At 44.3% G+C, this 16,716-nt stretch overlaps 1 protein-coding gene across 1 annotated transcript in view; it reads right to left on the bottom strand.

Moving 5' to 3' along the window:
* LOC112047665 (zinc finger SWIM domain-containing protein 4) overlaps window positions 1–16,716 on the bottom strand; it is a 100,905-nt gene that overhangs the window by 5,196 nt on the left and 78,993 nt on the right. Inside the window, exons 2-20 of the mRNA XM_052887670.1 lie at window positions 15,321–15,414; window positions 14,739–14,866; window positions 14,099–14,310; window positions 13,129–13,209; window positions 12,751–13,038; window positions 11,806–11,933; window positions 11,363–11,440; window positions 10,721–10,810; window positions 9,890–10,056; window positions 8,944–9,264; window positions 8,391–8,541; window positions 7,825–7,966; window positions 6,439–6,662; window positions 5,487–5,611; window positions 4,709–4,887; window positions 3,998–4,113; window positions 3,101–3,251; window positions 1,770–1,991; window positions 458–580 (exon numbers count right to left, since the gene is read on the bottom strand). Of these exons, the coding sequence (XP_052743630.1) occupies window positions 458–580; window positions 1,770–1,991; window positions 3,101–3,251; window positions 3,998–4,113; window positions 4,709–4,887; window positions 5,487–5,611; window positions 6,439–6,662; window positions 7,825–7,966; window positions 8,391–8,541; window positions 8,944–9,264; window positions 9,890–10,056; window positions 10,721–10,810; window positions 11,363–11,440; window positions 11,806–11,933; window positions 12,751–13,038; window positions 13,129–13,209; window positions 14,099–14,310; window positions 14,739–14,866; window positions 15,321–15,414 (3,020 nt within the window). The remainder of the gene's footprint in view (window positions 1–457; window positions 581–1,769; window positions 1,992–3,100; window positions 3,252–3,997; window positions 4,114–4,708; window positions 4,888–5,486; window positions 5,612–6,438; window positions 6,663–7,824; window positions 7,967–8,390; window positions 8,542–8,943; window positions 9,265–9,889; window positions 10,057–10,720; window positions 10,811–11,362; window positions 11,441–11,805; window positions 11,934–12,750; window positions 13,039–13,128; window positions 13,210–14,098; window positions 14,311–14,738; window positions 14,867–15,320; window positions 15,415–16,716) is intronic.

Below are 16,716 nucleotides of genomic sequence, written 5' to 3' on the forward strand. Positions count from 1 at the left end.
TTATGATCTGTAATAACTAAAATAAATACCCTTTTTTTGCTGTTTATCTTATTTAGGGGGTCCGTGAAAATTGTGTTTGATTTCCTAGGCTGAACAAAAATGGGGAAGCCAGGATTGTGTATGATCTTTGTTTAAAAAAGTAGATTTTAAATTAAGAAGTTTAATATATAACTCTTTTAAGTTAAACTGATTAGGGTACGATAGGGCTGACATATTTTTTGTAAAATAAGTCCTTAAAAATTCAAGATTAAAAAAAAAAAAAAAGTTTGGGAAACGCTGCCTTAGTAGGATCGGAACAATATAACAATAGTAGCTGAGAAAATGATGAGTAGCTGCTTGCATAGTCTGCCAATCCGCATTAGGCCAGCGTGGTGAACTATTGGCCTATCCCCTCTCATTCTGAGAGGAGACTCGAGCTAGTAGTAGACAAGCATTACACGAGAAATATGTCACTCACCAGCACGGGTGCGCACTGGACGTTCTTCACCAGCAGAGGGAGCATCGCCTGCAGCTCGGCGCGCCCCAGAGAGTGCGCCAGCGCCACCGCCCAGTGGATGTCTGCGATGGCTGGGTGGCTGTCCTGGACATACAGAATACAGTCAAACACTCAATAGGGTAGTTGACTAATATCAAATTTAATAAAAACAATATTATTTTGTATAGTACAAAGAATAAGGTCCGAAATATATCGATAATAATTAATAATTAATAATATTATTAAGCTGAAGAGTTTGTTTGTTTGTTTGTTTGATTGAACGCGCTAATCTCAGGATCTACTGGTCCGATTTGAAAAATTCTTTCAGTGTTAGATAGCCCATTTATCGAGAAAGGCTATAGGCTATATATTATCCCCGTATTCCTACGGGAACGGGAACCACGCGGGTGAAACCGTGCAGCGTCAGCTAGTCGATAATAATTAATGAAAGTTAAGGATTGTATGTATTTTTCCAAATGTTAAATATGCTATCTTCACTTTTGTGACGTCACGATGTTACTTGATGTCTCTAAAGGAATAAACGTCAAACTAAGTTGTTATCTAATAATTTTGTCAAACACTTCGTTTGGATTTAGTGTTAATGTGACGTGAAAGAGTAAAATATAGACTATTGGCTGGTGGGAGGCTTCGGCCGTGGCTAGTTACCACCCTACCGGCAAAGACATACCGCCAAGCGATTTAGCGTTCTGGTACGATGCCGTGTAGAAACCGAAAGGGGTATGGATTTTCATCCTCCTCCTAACAAGTTAGTCCGCTTCCATCTTAGACTGCATCATCACTTACCATCAGGTGAGATTGTAGTCAAGGGCTAACTTGTAAAGAATAAAAAAAAAAAGAATGAAGGTGCCGTTACACTCTCCGACGGTTCATTAATGTCATCTTCATTAGACTCGTCTTCTTGTAAGCAAACCGAACTAATGCTATCTTGTTCCAAGTAATATATACTTTACTTTGATTTACTTTGAGGGTGTGGGTTCGAATCCGGTCCGGGGCATGCACCTCCAACTTTTCAGTTGTGTGCAATTTAAGAAATTAAATATCACGTGTCTCAAACGGTGAAGGAAAACAACGTGAGGAAACCTGCATACCAGAGAATTATCTTCATTCTCTGCGTGTGTGAAGTCTGCCAATCCGCATTGGGCCAGCGTGGTGGACTATTGGCCTTGCCCCTCTCATTCTGAGAGGAGTCTCGAGCTCAGCAGTGAGCCGAATATGGGTTGATGACGACGACGACGACTTTACTTTATTTACTATACTTTTTTTATTAACAAACCTGATTATAATGTAGATGTAGGTTCCTCATGGCGAGCGTGGCGAGGCGCATGGCGCGCGCGGGCTGCCCCCTCTGCTCCATGTAGCGCGCCACCGCGAACAGCTGGCTGGAGGCTAGGGCTCCCCTGGCGGCCGCGCCCCCCACCGCCGCGCACGCCGCCTCGAACGCGCCTGCGGAGCCCTCGCACACCGACAGCGCGCTGAGAGCACAGCCTGGGGGGTCCTGGAATGAGATACGGTGTTTAAACTTTACATTGAGTGCAACTATAATAAGGATTGTTTATCTATACTAATGTTATAAAGTTGAAGAGTTTGTTTGTTTGATTGAACGCGCTAATCTCAGGAACTACTGTCCGATTTGAAAAATTCTTTCAGTGTAAGAAAGCCCATTTATTAAGGAAGGCTACAGGCTATTTATTATCCCCGTATTCTTACGGGAAAGGGGAACCACGCGGATAAACCCGGGCGGCGTCAGCTATTATGTAAAAATAAATCGCAAAATGCGTTGGTAAGCGCATAACTCAACAACGCCTGGACCAATTTGGCCAATTATTTTTTTAAAATGTTCGAAATTCTAGGATGGTTTTTACGGCGAGAAAAATTCGAATAATAGCTGGAAAAACCATAAAAATAGTCCTTTTCTTTTTCCCATGCAAATGTTTTCTAACTAAAACGTAGTCAATTTGAGCTTTATTGTTATTGTATAAAGTCCATATTAATAATAATTAGAAAACGGGGTAAGAGTAGAGTAGAGGTAGGGTAGGGGTGGGGGAGGGTAGGGTAGGGTTAGGGTAGAGAGTAGGGTAGGAGTAGTTGAAAGTTTACTTCGAGTTTGAAGAGGACGAAGTCGCGGGCGTCCGCTAGTTTATTTTATAAAGTTACTCCTATAATCTCGCCTTTTGGTAAGTGATGATGCAGTCTAAAATGGAAGCGGGCTAACTTGTTAGGAGGAGGATGAAAATCCACACTCCTTTCGGTTTCTACACGACATCGTACCGGAACGATTAATCGCTAGGGGGAAAAAAGGTGCAGTTGAGTGTACTATTTAAAAAAAATTGAGTGTTTTTTCCATTCCCCCTTGTTGATTGTAGTCTATTTTAAATATTGTTAGCTTGAGATTAGTCTATTTGAAAATATGTGAGGTTGAGAAAACTGTAATTGAAAGGCTTGAGTACAAAATCCCTAACAAAATTCTTCTAATTCTCTGCGTGTATGAAGTCTGCCAATTCGCATTGGGCAAGCGTGGTGGACTATTGGCCTAACCCCTCTCATTGTGAGAGGAGACTCGAGCTCAGCAGTCAGCCGAATATGGGTTAATAATGATGACGATACCTTAGCAGCACACTGCAGAGCGAGCGTCCTGGCGCAGGCGCTGAGTTTCTCCTGCTGCTCGAAGCTGAGGCCGAGCCGCAGCGCGGTCGCGTGGGACATGGCCGCCGCCGCCACCGGCCCCGTCGCCTCCGTCGGCGTGAACAGTTCGTACCTGGAGAGATCAACATAATATATATTTTCATCTTAAGTAACTATAACGGCATAAGGCTATGTTCACGCCAGCCGCCGATGTGCAAATGTTGGCGCGAATGTCGCGAACGAGTCGGACGACCGATTGATTGAACGGCGTGATGCGACGCCGGGGCCGTGCTGAGCCGACATCTTGTTTTTACGCCCGCTGGCAGACTTGCACGGGTTTTGAAGCGAGACGCACGCTCGATTGACTGATTTTCTTGCCTTGCGAGAATCGTGAATTTTAACTATTTTGTGATACGATTGTGACCGCGTATCTTGTGTCGGTTACTATTGAATAACTAAGTGTAGTTTGATCGGAACGCGGTGTTTTGTAGTGAGTAGTACCATCGGCGCACGCGGTTGTGACGTTTGGTGCCTTGGCATATTGTTCGCTGTGGTTTGTGAGCTAGAGGTGACACATATTTACTCTAACCAACATCACACTATTTTCCATACATCCACTCTACCCCTCTAGGCACCTTCGGTTGGCGACCATCGACGTGGCCGTCGGGTGTCCTACCGGGTAAGTCGAGAGCAAGTTTGCGTGTTGAGTTTAGTGTTGACTTGGAGAACATGTCGGGCAGGGGAGGTGAGTGTTGATGCATTTTAAAGGAACCCCCCTTAAACCAACACCCAAGGTCACAAGTCCTGGGACCTGCTCGAGGTGTTTCCTCTACCACAAAATGATGGTACTATCACTGTCACTCTGACGGAAAGACTTACCAATTCTGCATGATAGAGAGCAGCGCGTCGAGTCCTAACTCCGTAGCGCACGTGACCAGCCACCGGACCATTTCCCGTCTCCGCCAGTTCACTGCTGATAACGTCATTCTTAGTACCTGGAAATGATGACACAGATTCATATATTTACGTCAGCATCATTAACAGCCGATGGACGTCCACTGTTGGACATAGGCCTCTTGCATGGACTTCCAAACACAACGGTTTCGAGTCGCAAGCATCCAGCGGCTCCAGACCGTGGGGATCAACCAACACTGTGCTTAAAGGTGCGGGGTCGCCATTCCAGAATCTGAGACCATCTATGGGCTCTTCAAAATATGTGGCCTGCCAATTGCCACTACAGCTTCGGGACTCGATGAGCTATGTCAGTGACATTCATCAACTCACGCAGAGAAATTCCAAGCGTAACTCTTCATATGTTTAGGTATTAAAGTTTTAGAGGAACCACTAGCACTTAAATTCATAGTGATTCCATAATGTTTCGACATTTCGTAGCCATCAAACTTTTCGCAGGATTGTTTCGTACAGCGAATTTGCACGTTATCGACCATTTCATTCACTGAATTGGTTGTGAGGAGACATTATTTACGCTCTTAAATAAGATGGACAAACAAGCGATTTAGCGATACGGTACGATGTACGAAAAAGGTGTGGACCGTTATCTTGTAACGAATAAAAAACAATGTAGCGTACTTGTAATCCTAGTTCAAAGGCAGCAGCGAGCAGGTCTCGGTGGTGGTGCGGCGCGTCGGGCGGCGCAGCGTGCCGTAACGCATCCTGCGCCAGCCGGAACAGTTGCGCGGCGGAACGCACGTGCCTCTGGGCGGCTGCCAGCGCCGCGCGGAGTCGGGACGGGTTGCCCCGCGCTGCGCCTGGATAAATAACGTTTCATTAAGTATGTTTATCAATTATCCCATTTCTTATCTTTTATTTTATCAATAGTGGATAATAATTGATATTTTTACTATTAATAATACCGATGAATACACGCTCCATCAAATCGAATTTTGTATAACGCGATAATCGCCATGGGTTCCATTCCCACAACTGGAAAATATAAGAAACAAACGCAAGAAAGCTATAGGCGATGAGTTAAATGTAGTATATCATAAAATCAGCTATGTTAGTACCAGTAACTCAGGCTAGTACGCTTACTTTATGGCAAGCTTAAGTATATTTTTTTTTTTTTTTTTTTATAAAAGAATATTTGCCATATTTTTTATAATATGACCAATATTCCCATTCCCCTCCAACTAGTCGGGAAAGACTGTGCTAGGAGTGGGTACGACAATAGACCAATGGGGCGGGGACCGAACCACCACCCTTCGGTGATGAGTCCGACCGCTCTTACCGTTGAGCTATTGAGGCTTCAATTTATCTTATTGTTTATTTATTTAACGTTACCCACGACCGTAATATCTGGATCAAAGGACCAAAAGCAGTATATGGCTCGAAGGACCAAAAAACGTACCCAATAGCGCGCTAGCGAGCGCCGCCTGTTGCTGCTCGGCGTGCTGCAGCGTGTGCCACGCACCCGCGCCGCCCGCCGCCGCGCTGCCGCCGTCCAATGAATATGCTTCTTCAACCATTGGTAATCTGGCGAGCGATAAATAACTAAAATCGATCGCTGACCCGGAAAACTTTGTTCTGCCATATACATTTCTTAAATAATTTAAAGGGGGTTGGAGGTATGAGGGCCCTTTGCGACCTGTTCTTATACTTATTATTAACTATGTATCTTGTGTGTTATTTTTGTACCTGTCTTGTAGCTATGTTCTTATACTTACAAAATAAAAAAAACATCATTTATATTGGTCGAACCGTTTTGAAGGAGTGCTACCACAAACATCGTGATACAAGATTTTTATACATAACTAGTCTACCCAACCCTACCCCTAACCAAACTCAACCATACCCCTATCCTAAAGAAAAAAAACCCTACCTACCCTACCCCTTATTTAAGTTTTATTACGAATCATTTGTAAGAGTATATAGTATATATAAAAATATTGAAAAGTTTTATTTTAGACGTTTTTTAAATTTTTCTCTTCACAAGAACCATCCTTTGAAAAAAGTTTTTTTTTGCTGTGATAGTCCAGTGGATATAATCTCTGCCTACGATTCCGGAGGGTGCGGGTTCGAATCCAGTCCGGGCATGCAGCTCCAACTTTTCAGTTGTGTGTAATTTAAGATATTAAATATTACGTGTTTCAAATGGTGAAGGAAAACCAAACCGAAGAAATCTGCGTACCAGAGAATTTTCATAATTCTCTACATGTATGTCTGTGTGAGGTCTGCCAATCCGCATTGGCCAGCATGGTGGACTATTGGTCTAACCCCTCTCATTCTCAGAGGAGACTCGAGCCCAGCAATGAGACGAATATGGGTTGATAATGAATATTAGTTTTTTGAATTCAACGTACCTCATTGCCCTTAACCCGACCCGGTACGCTAACTCCGGGTCGCTGGGCAGTAGTGCTAAGAACAGGAACCTCGCGAAGGTGTGCGCTGGTGCGGACCGGGGATGGACCTTGGTGCCGAGGCAAGAGGACGGACCTCCTGCGAGGAGGGCCCGGGCTACTCTTGCACAGACCCCGGCCGCTGCCTCGCCTTCTACCCTCTGGAGTTGGCTTATTAGCCGTTCCTCCTGTTGACAAAGAAAAATGGATTGTTATATCACCCTGTTAACAATCATCAAATAAACACCCCGTTAGTAATAGTCAAATATAGTTTTTATTGAAATACTAATATTATAAAGAAGAAATAATTGATTGTTTTGTTTGTTTATTTGCATTGAATTGGGCTCTGATACTACTGAATTGATTTGAGAAATTCTTTCACTGTTGGGAAGCTACACTATCCCCAATTGCTATAGGCTATAGTTTATCCCCTTATTTCTAAGGGGACGGGAACCACGCGAGTGGTTGTTAAGTCATCATTCATTTATCTTTGTCCTTAAATTTTATCTTCGTATTTTCAGGGGAACGAGATCTACGCGGCTAGTTGGTAATATTTTACAAGCTTTTATTTAACATGGAATTTATGTATGTATGTTTGTTTGTTGAGGCAAAATTTGGCAACTCAATTTTGGAGCCATTTGGAGCAATTTTCTTCAACCCAACTGCCTGAAATTTTTACACTTATTCAATTCAGATAACAATACATGGTTAACTGTGTGACGTCATTCTAAATCCAACATGGCGGAATGTTACGCGTTCCTCGATTACGGGTGGTATTAACATTCATTGTTTATGTTATTGTGGAGGGGAATTATTGTAACAGTGACTGTATAAATTCTACTAATATTATAAACGTCAAAGTTTGTATGGATATTTGGATGTTTGTTACTCTTTAACGACGCTGCTACTGAAGACATTTGGCTGAAATTTTGAATGGAAATAGATTTTACTCTGGATTAACACATAGGCTACTTTTTATTCCCAAAAAAAAATCCATGGTTTCCGGAGATTTGCAAAAAATTGATGATTTTGATGATATGAATGTTTGTTACTCTTTCACGCCTCGACTTGAACCGAATTAGCTGAAATTTGGTAAGTATATAAAGGAAAAATGCATGGTTCTCGAAAGATTTGTGAAAAACTAAATTCCACGCGGACGAATTCACAGGCGTCCGCTAGTAATAAGATATTTGGTGACTTGAGCTCAGTTGTTTGTTAGGCAGCGATGACACCGTCACGCTGCTAGTCGCGTTAGTAATTTTGTGCAAGTATACTGTCGCTGCTACCTGTCAAATCATAGGCATATTTAAGATGGCGGACTAGTTATTTATAGTGAATCTGAAGGCGTACCTGCTTACAATATCGCTCCTGCGCGTACAGGCCGTGCGGCAACATCCTCTGCATGCCCAGCCCGAGCAGCGCCGCCTCCAGCGCCAGCGCCAGGTACGTCTCCTCGGGGTTCTTGCTGCCCGCCACTGGCACGTGCTGGTACCTGGCGAGGGGCACATTGACTGAAAAAGGGGTGCTTGCTGGAAGCAGTCCAGTCACTATATTTGACGTAGGCTAGTTGACATTTTTTTTTATTCTTTACAAGTTAGCCCTAGACTACAATCTCTGGTAATAAAAGTTGGTAAATTATGTATCATATCAATTAAAGGTACCGGCAAAGACGTTGCGCCAAGCGATTTAGCGGTCCGGTACGATGTCGTGTAGAAGCCGAAAGGGGTGTGGATTTTCATCCTCCTCCTAACAAATTAGCCCGCTTCCATCTTAGACTCCACAGAGGTGTCACAGACAGTCATATAATATCTAAACTAGGATGTACTGTTTTTGACACTAAAAAGTGAATAAACCTATTTTCTTTCTTTCTTAAAGAATAAAAAAAAATAGGTACTCAAAATGAAGATGGTGCATACCTAGGCGGCAGGCCAGTGTTGGGCTCCTCGTCTATATACGTGTGAAGTCGCGGCGAGGCGCGCTGGTCGTCCGGCGCCAGGCACGCGTCCGCCAGGCACTCGTACACGCACCAGATCGCCTCCAGCGTCCAGCCCGTCCAACATCTGCTGTCTGTGCAAACAACATTGACAGCTTTGTGAAAATGAACCTTATTACTAGGTGCTTAAGTTCACTTTTGAAATTGCGCGCACACCACTGGCCGGCACGAGTCGCTGCTCACAACGGCGACACTACACTGGTTTACATAGGATGTTGAATGATTGATGCTGTGAACGTGGCGGCACCTGAACTGGGTCCTAACTGAAAATCAGTGCTGCATACTTTTTTTTGGATAGGAAGTATGTAGCAAAATGCTGAGTTAGGGCCTTTTTCTAGGTTATACCACATATTGCAGGGCGTTCTTCTTTTTTTGTTTCAGCTATAAATTATATATTTAAAATTTATTATTGTAATGTGTGGCACTGCCTAAAAATAAAGATATTTCTTTCTTTTCTTTTTCTTTCTTACACTGACCTCTGCCGATACACCGCTGCGAGTGTGAGAGCGCGCACGTGGGCGCGGCGGGCGAGGGGCACGGCAGGCACGCGCCCGCGTCCATGTGCGCGCACACCAGCGACAGCTTGGCGCGGTCGCACTGGCCGGCGCACGAGTCGCTGGCGCACGCGGCGCCGGAGCCGGACGCCTCGCCGCCGCCCGCGTCGTGCCAGCGCTGCTGCGCCACCTCCTGGCGGTGCCGCATGGCGCGCCCGGCCGCCACCGCCAGCCGCAGCGCCGCGGGCGCGCGTCCGTGCGCTCGCAGCGCTTCTATCCGCGCGCCCACTACTGGCAAGTGTTCTGAAATATATGTCATGTTATTAGAGACTCACAATTATACTGTTGACATAAATTAATGTGCAGCTAGCTAAGGAAAGTTATTGAGTTTATATGTCAAGATATTAACAACTTACAAGTTAAGGCGGTACACCTATACTACAGCCTTTCTTGATGAGTACTGTTTACCAACAAAGAAATTAGAAATGAAGGTAGAAAACGCATGTCATTTCATAACTTATTTATTTTCAATTATGTATGGTTTGTTTATAAAATATTATATTAAATATATTAACCATATCTAAAATTGTTTTAAGCTTATTAATCAAATTTATTTTCATGAATTTAAGAACAAGTTAATTAAAATTATTACAAGTTGTGAAATTACTAGCGAATTATACCCTCATTTTTAATTTGTTTGTTAGTAAACAGTACTCATCAAGAAAGGCTGTAGTATAGAACAAATACATTCGTCCACAAAACATTTGTCAACAAATACATTTGTTGTGGATCCACACACATCATTTATCCACTTTGACTTGACCGGCAGATTCGCGTATATTTTCAATTCCATGTCTGTCAGGGCCTAACCAACACTGTGGGCATAACATTACAAAGAGTATTTCCATATGATAAAAGTTACCCTTACCATGCCATAAAGGTTGTCCTAGTTCGTTGAACTTAGGATAAGGCTGTAGAGTTGTTTCCATTGAAGCCCCGGCTTTGTCTGGCTTCTCGGGGTCAGAGAACTCGTCTGATCCCAGGATGTTCTTCAGATGATCGTTCTCCCAGGATATGTCTACCGCGTCAAGGGCTCTGCAGAGGAATTTAAGATAATATTGAGTTTTGAGAGTTTGCCTAAGGGTTAACTATAAATTAAGTGACATAAATTTAATTTTATTTTTGTGATGAATTGCACAAACAGAGAAGAGGAGTTGTAACAGGTATAAAGGAATTGCTAGACCCTAAGTCCGGTCACAATTCCCAGGTTCTGCTCAGAGTTTTTTCTTTGCCACATATAGAGCTGGAACCTGCATGGTGAATCCATGCAATATTATAAGATATATACACGTCCACTCTTACCCCTTCCCTGTACTAGTCTCAGTGTCATATTTCAGAGACTTTCCCTAGTGTGATATCACTTTTTTCTTTAACTAAGAAATCTGTTTTATTCATCTAAAGCCTATTTTGGGCCAATTTTGGGAAATAAAAACCACATATTATCAATCAATAAGCGGCGGAATCAAAAATATCGCTCTCTTGTCCCATTACAAAGAAAGAGAGATAACTTCTTACGAGTATTAAAGGGTAACGCTTAGTAACGTAACGCGTTACAGAGACTCTCCGGCTTCCCTTTCTCTCACGCATCTCAGGTTTAACTTATCACTTATGTCGAACGTCCCGTCGATCATCCTAAGCCGCTTCATCTGCATTGTAACTCACAATAAAGCTAATAATATCAAAATGTAAGGGCACTAACTTGTGGAAAACTGTTCTTGGTGTTAATGGCGTAGATCTCTGATTGTGTAGCCTAAGTCTTTTGCTTGCTCTCCTATATTCTCGTTCATAACTAAAAAAGAATCAAAGACATCATTAATAAAAAAAAACAACGAACCTCCATCTATTTTAAAGTACAAAAATATTTTATAGCTAACTAGCGGACGCCGCGCGGATTCATCCGCGTGGTTCCCGTTCCCGTAGGAATATGGGGATAATATATAGTTTCTGAGATTAGCGCGTTCAATCAAACAAACTCTTCAGCTTTATAATATTAGTATAGATTTCACTCTATGTTTCGTACCCCGGCGTTCACAAAGTGTTTAACTAGGCTATGCACTATACATCATCACCATCAACAGCTGATCGACGTCCACTGCTGGACGTAGGTCTCTTGCATGGACCTCCAAACACAACATCTCGAGCCGCCGGCATCCAGCGGCTTCGAACAATGGCCTTTCCTATTTCCTCTGATAGTAATAGTGATTTTAAGAAATTAACTATCCACATATGGCCGCCCACCTGCGTTGGAGCAGCAAGGTGGATCCAAGCTCCATAAACTATATGGAAGGAATTGTATCCCTGAATGCTGTTAAAATAAACTGATAACAATGATGAAACTTACTTATTAGGTCTAGATTCTTCATCAGAACTTTCTGAATGGGAATGCATTTCTCTCCTTTGTCTTTCTCTGTGTCTTTCACTGTAAACAAAACATATATTTTTTCAAGTTACTAATTAAATTGAGTGGCAGAGAATAACCTTGAATGAAGTTCCGGACTTGCGACCGTTGGATGTAGGGTTAAAAATGTTAATTAAAACTAGTTAACACTACCTTTCTCCAGTCAAGTCATTCTCCCTGTACATCCCAAAATACTCCATGAAGGATTATCCAATAAATGGTGTGGACGGATCGAACATCACGATAAGAATGAGCTAATCGCATATACAGCCACCACGCGGCTTCCCACTACTCCCCATCTAACTCACGGAACACGTCGTACTTACTCGGCTCGTGACGACACAAGCCGACCGATCGATACATGCGTTTAAAACAATAGAGCTTACCGATCTCTCTCCTCTCGTTCCCGAACCCTCTCTCTGTCCCTCTCTTCTCTGTCGCGGTGTCTATCTCTGTCCCTGTCTCTGTGATCTCTGTCTCGGTCTCTCTCGTTTCTTTCTCGCTCTCGCGCGTACTGAAAATAATGTTTGTTGTATTAGTATCTTATATTCGTTTTACACCAATTGCTGAAGTCCTCATGTTTTCCTAAACCTAAAGCTGTCTGGAAGAAATCACTAGTGATAACATAGCCTTTCGTATTCTGCTCTTTTCTTTATATTGTGCTCTCGTCCAGGTCCTTATAGGACGACTTCTACTACCACTTGACCAACAAGTGCCATCACTGCACCCGGTGGTACACCTACAGTGCCCCGAGTTTCTCCCACAGTTGCTTGCACTACTCAGTCATTGGTGTGTTCTGATTTTTACACAGCAGTAATCATGAGTCTTATAGTAGCCTTAAAAGTCTTAAAAGTAGACCTGACGGATATCACTCCAGGGGATATCGCTAGGCTCACGATGGCTACAGGAAGGTTCGAGGGAGGAACACTGTCAAGACACCAGTGATCCTGTGTCTTATACCACGGGAATTGGGTGGAATGGTCCCTAGTTAGAACTGATCACCCATCTGGTCTCGTCTTGCTCGAGCGTATTAGGATAGGCTGATAATGATAACTCACCAAAGGAAACGATCTATAGTCCGGGTCTTTAGTAGGACAGAATTCACCACATCAGTGCCATTTGTCCATACCGAGCGACCATTTGTCCAACAAATGCCTCCACTGCATCCGGTGGTGCTTGTTGTTGCCAGGGCATATTGCTGACACACCGAACGAACCACAACGAACCTTAGCTTTGCCCAGTTGCCTGCACTTCTCCGTCATTGGCGTGTTCTGGTTCCTCCACAGCAGTAACCATGAGTCTTATAGGATAGGCTGATAATGATAACTCACCAAAGGAAACGATCTATAGTCCGGGTCTTCAGTCGGACAGACTTCCACCGCAGACCATTTGTCTAACAAGTGCCTCCACTGCATCCGGTGGTGCTTGTTGCTGCCAGGGTCTAGCACTATGCTGACCCACAACGCGCCCAGCTGTTCCCACAGCTGCCTGCACTTCTCCGTCATTGGCGTGTTCTGATTCCTCCACAGCAGTAGCCGAGGGTCTGATAGGAACTGTTCAGTCATTAACATTAACATTCTTGGACCGTTTGAGTCTTGGGCGCGAAGCATTTCCCGAACCTGGAAGAGATGTATAATTTCTTATAGTACCGTACATCGATAGTAACAAAATGGAACACAAAATAGATATGATTTTTGGAATTTATTTACCTTAGAAAATAAAGAATTTAGTTGCTTGTTAGCATTATAATAAGTTCCCTGTAATAAGTACGCCCGCACTTGCTCGCAGACCTGGAACAAAAACAGATTATTACCATTACAGTCTATTTCAATGATCCAGATCAAGGTCAGACCTTGCAGGAGGGCTTCGGGCATCGAAGCTAATATTAGACCCACCATGTTACTCAAATACTTTGTAGGGAATAAAGAAGATTGTCTTTTGATGCTCTTCCCAGAGCGTCAAAAGCAAGTGCCGAGCTTGCTCTCCCTCGATAAGACACTGAAGTCTTGCTCTCCCTCGATAAGACCAAAAAACTCTGAGACGACCCATATTTACAAGAAGTGACCCCTGCTACTACCAGCAGTTAATTTTCAACTTCATCACGCACAGATACTCCAAGTATAGTTTGCTCCCACGCAGACAGAGAGAAGAGAGACTCTGAGCGTTGTTATAATTCTACTTACAGTTCGTTTCATGCCGTGTTTCATTTTGCCGCGATTCACTATAATAGTACGTGTTATGAAAGTCATTCAGGCGACTGTCATCGTACCCATGCTATCTGAAAAACACTTTAGACCTAGACACCTGTGTCAGGGTGGGGTCGGGCGCGCCGCAGATCCTGTTGATGGCGGAGCGCGCCTGCAGCACTCGTCGCTGCTGCGCTATCGGTGCCGAAGTGTACCTGCTGCTCGTCCAAGTGCCAGGCGTGGTGCGCGTCGGGCGGCGGGCCGGCGGTGGGGTCGGGCGCGCCGCAGATCCTGTTGATGGCGGAGCGCGCCTGCAGCACTCATCGCTACTGCGCTATCGGTGCCGAAGTGTACCTGCTGCTCGTCCAAGTGCCAGGCGTGGTGCGCGTCGGGCGGCGGGCCGGCGGTGGGGTCGGGCGCGCCGCAGATCCTGTTGATGGCGGAGCGCGCCTGCAGCACTCATCGCTACTGCGCTATCGGTGCCGAAGTGTACCTGCTGCTCGTCCAAGTGCCAGGCGTGGTGCGCGTCGGGCGGCGGGCCGGCGGTGGGGTCGGGCGCGCCGCAGATCCTGTTGATGGCGGAGCGCGCCTGCAGCACCTCGTCGGCCAGGCGCTGCGCCGTGGGCAGCACCTCCGTGTGGTGCTCCGCTATCAGGTACTGGACGAACTTCTGCAGCTGCTGCCTGTCCATTTGGAGCAGGGTTTCTGAAATCAACAATGGAAAGTTGAAGTCAAACATTTTCGAAGCAAAAGAACTAAGATAACTTAGGGAGCAGATTGTTGCGCATATGAACTTATTGCCATCGTTGTGGTAACGAATGAACCTTGTATCGGACCGCGTTGGTACAATAATGTGCTGTGAACTTTGAAAGCGAATTTTTGCTTAAAGCATGCTGCACCAGACGCCACCCGTGAGAGCGTCCTTGATTCACTAGAACTGTTGTAAGGGGAGGTTACATACTAACACACATACACTGTCACGTCGACATCACATCCGCAAAGGACCCCAGGGACCCCAGATGAGTGTTCCATTTCTTTTTCGGAACCCGAACGGTAGCATAGCGCTGTTTCCAGTTTCTCTCCCCCGTAACCTTGCTCATGGGCCCCAGGGTTGAAGGCACTTGGGCACTCACCTGAGATGGGCACACGCAGGCGCACGGAGTCAGCGTTCCGGATGCGGTAGAGCGCGAGCGCGACCACGTGCTGGCACCAGAAGATGTCGCGCGCCTCGCAGGTGCACGTCACGCCGGTTATTTTGCATCTGGGAAACACAATGGTTTTTGTAAGTTACTAGTGGACGCCCGCGACTTCATCCGCCCTTATACCTCCTTAATCCGGCCCTATCGCAAAATCCGTTATTAGCGGATACCTAAAAATTTCTGAGATATGTACCACGCAATTTGTAGGACATTGTGTCTGTTGTATAACTATTAATTAAACATGAGTTAAAAAAAACACTTATCTTTTGCTCAGAAATTTTAACCCAGTAATTTAAAAATTTTCCATGAGTAGCTTCATCTTGATGAACTCAACTTTTTTATTAACGAAAATTCTTGATTCTGTAGCTACCAGAATCAAGAATTTTCGTAAATAAAAAGTTCAGCGTCTCATCAAGATGAAACTACTTACGGAAAATTAACTTGATAGTAATGTATTGTAAAAATGTTCCACGGATCCTGGGCTATTACTGGTCTACGTCAGAACGGAAGGCTTACCTGTCAAAGGAGACGGTGACGCGGTACAGCCGCTCCGGTTCGGAGCAGGGAGGAACTGCAGCTGGCGCGCGCACCACCCCGCTCAGGTGGAAACCTGGAACAATACAAAACTGCCATTAGTTGGTGGTCACATTAATCGTCTTTTTTTCATACCCACTTTACAAGTTAGCCCTTGACTACAATCTCACGATGGTAAGTGATGATGTAATCTAAGATGAATGGACAGTCTAACTTGTTAGGAGGAGGATGAAAATCCTGACCTTTTAGTTGTCCGTCAAAATAGGCTGATAATAATGGTCACCCCTTTCGGTTTCTTCGCGACATCGTACCGTGACGGATCGCTAAATCGCTTGGCGGTACGTCTTTGCCGGTAGGGTGGTAACTATAGCCACGGCCGAAGGCCTACCACCAGACCTCAAATAGTCGGTCCAGCCAGGGATTGAACCCATGACCTCCGAATTGTAAATCCACCGCGTATACCACTGCGCAACGGAGGTCGTTAAATACCATGCCGTCTTGACGCATACCATGTCACTCGTCCTCCCTTTTAAGTGGGAGTCAAAGATTAGAACAATGTGTAGACAGGGCTACTGCGGCATTAAGACAATACACCATCCCTATCTAACCCGTAAGCGATGTTTGTGTTAGTCACTTCTGGTATGGGTATAAAAAACACAGAATGTCAACCTGAGGCTAAAGTCGTAGTACCTAGCCGAATTTTCTTTGACGAAACCAAATAAATCTGAAGATCTCATGCAACGTGAATAGAAACTAAATTACTAGATACCTACGTCCGATCATTACCTTTACCATCTACATCTACCGACCACCTGCATATATATCAATTTATTTATTTATTTGCATGTTTCTGCAAATAAATAAATTGATTGATAGATTGATCAAAATAAATCAAATGTGAATGCTGAATGCTCCTTTGCCCAACGTATAGCGATAAGGAATTGTGCAATTCATTAAGAAGAGATTTTGCCCAAAACCAAAGAGTAAAATAACGTAAACAAATCTAAAAACTAAAATTAGTAATAACAGGAATTCAGTTATGATTGGATATTTTGTAAATACGCCATTAAAATCATGGCCAGTTTACAAAATGGCCGTCGATAATAGAATTTTAACGAGCCACGCTAAAAATTATGGCGGCCAGGTAATCGCTCGTGTATCCTGTTTTTGAATGCTTTGCGAATGGTTGAAGCACACGGCGGTCTATATTTACCACGTGAGGACCAGGGGCTTGCACAAGGCTTTCAACTACGGTAGTCGGTGTTCACTTAACGTACAATTGTACAAAATGGAAAATCCTCTCTCGTTCGTCTTCAGGTTCACTTCTATGAAATGCACGCCAAATTGAGTACAGATACGATTCGTTTACGATTTTATA

The sequence above is a fragment of the Bicyclus anynana genome, chromosome 20 (assembly GCF_947172395.1).
Source record: "Bicyclus anynana chromosome 20, ilBicAnyn1.1, whole genome shotgun sequence".
In the NCBI taxonomy this organism is placed as follows: Eukaryota; Metazoa; Arthropoda; class Insecta; order Lepidoptera; family Nymphalidae; genus Bicyclus; species Bicyclus anynana.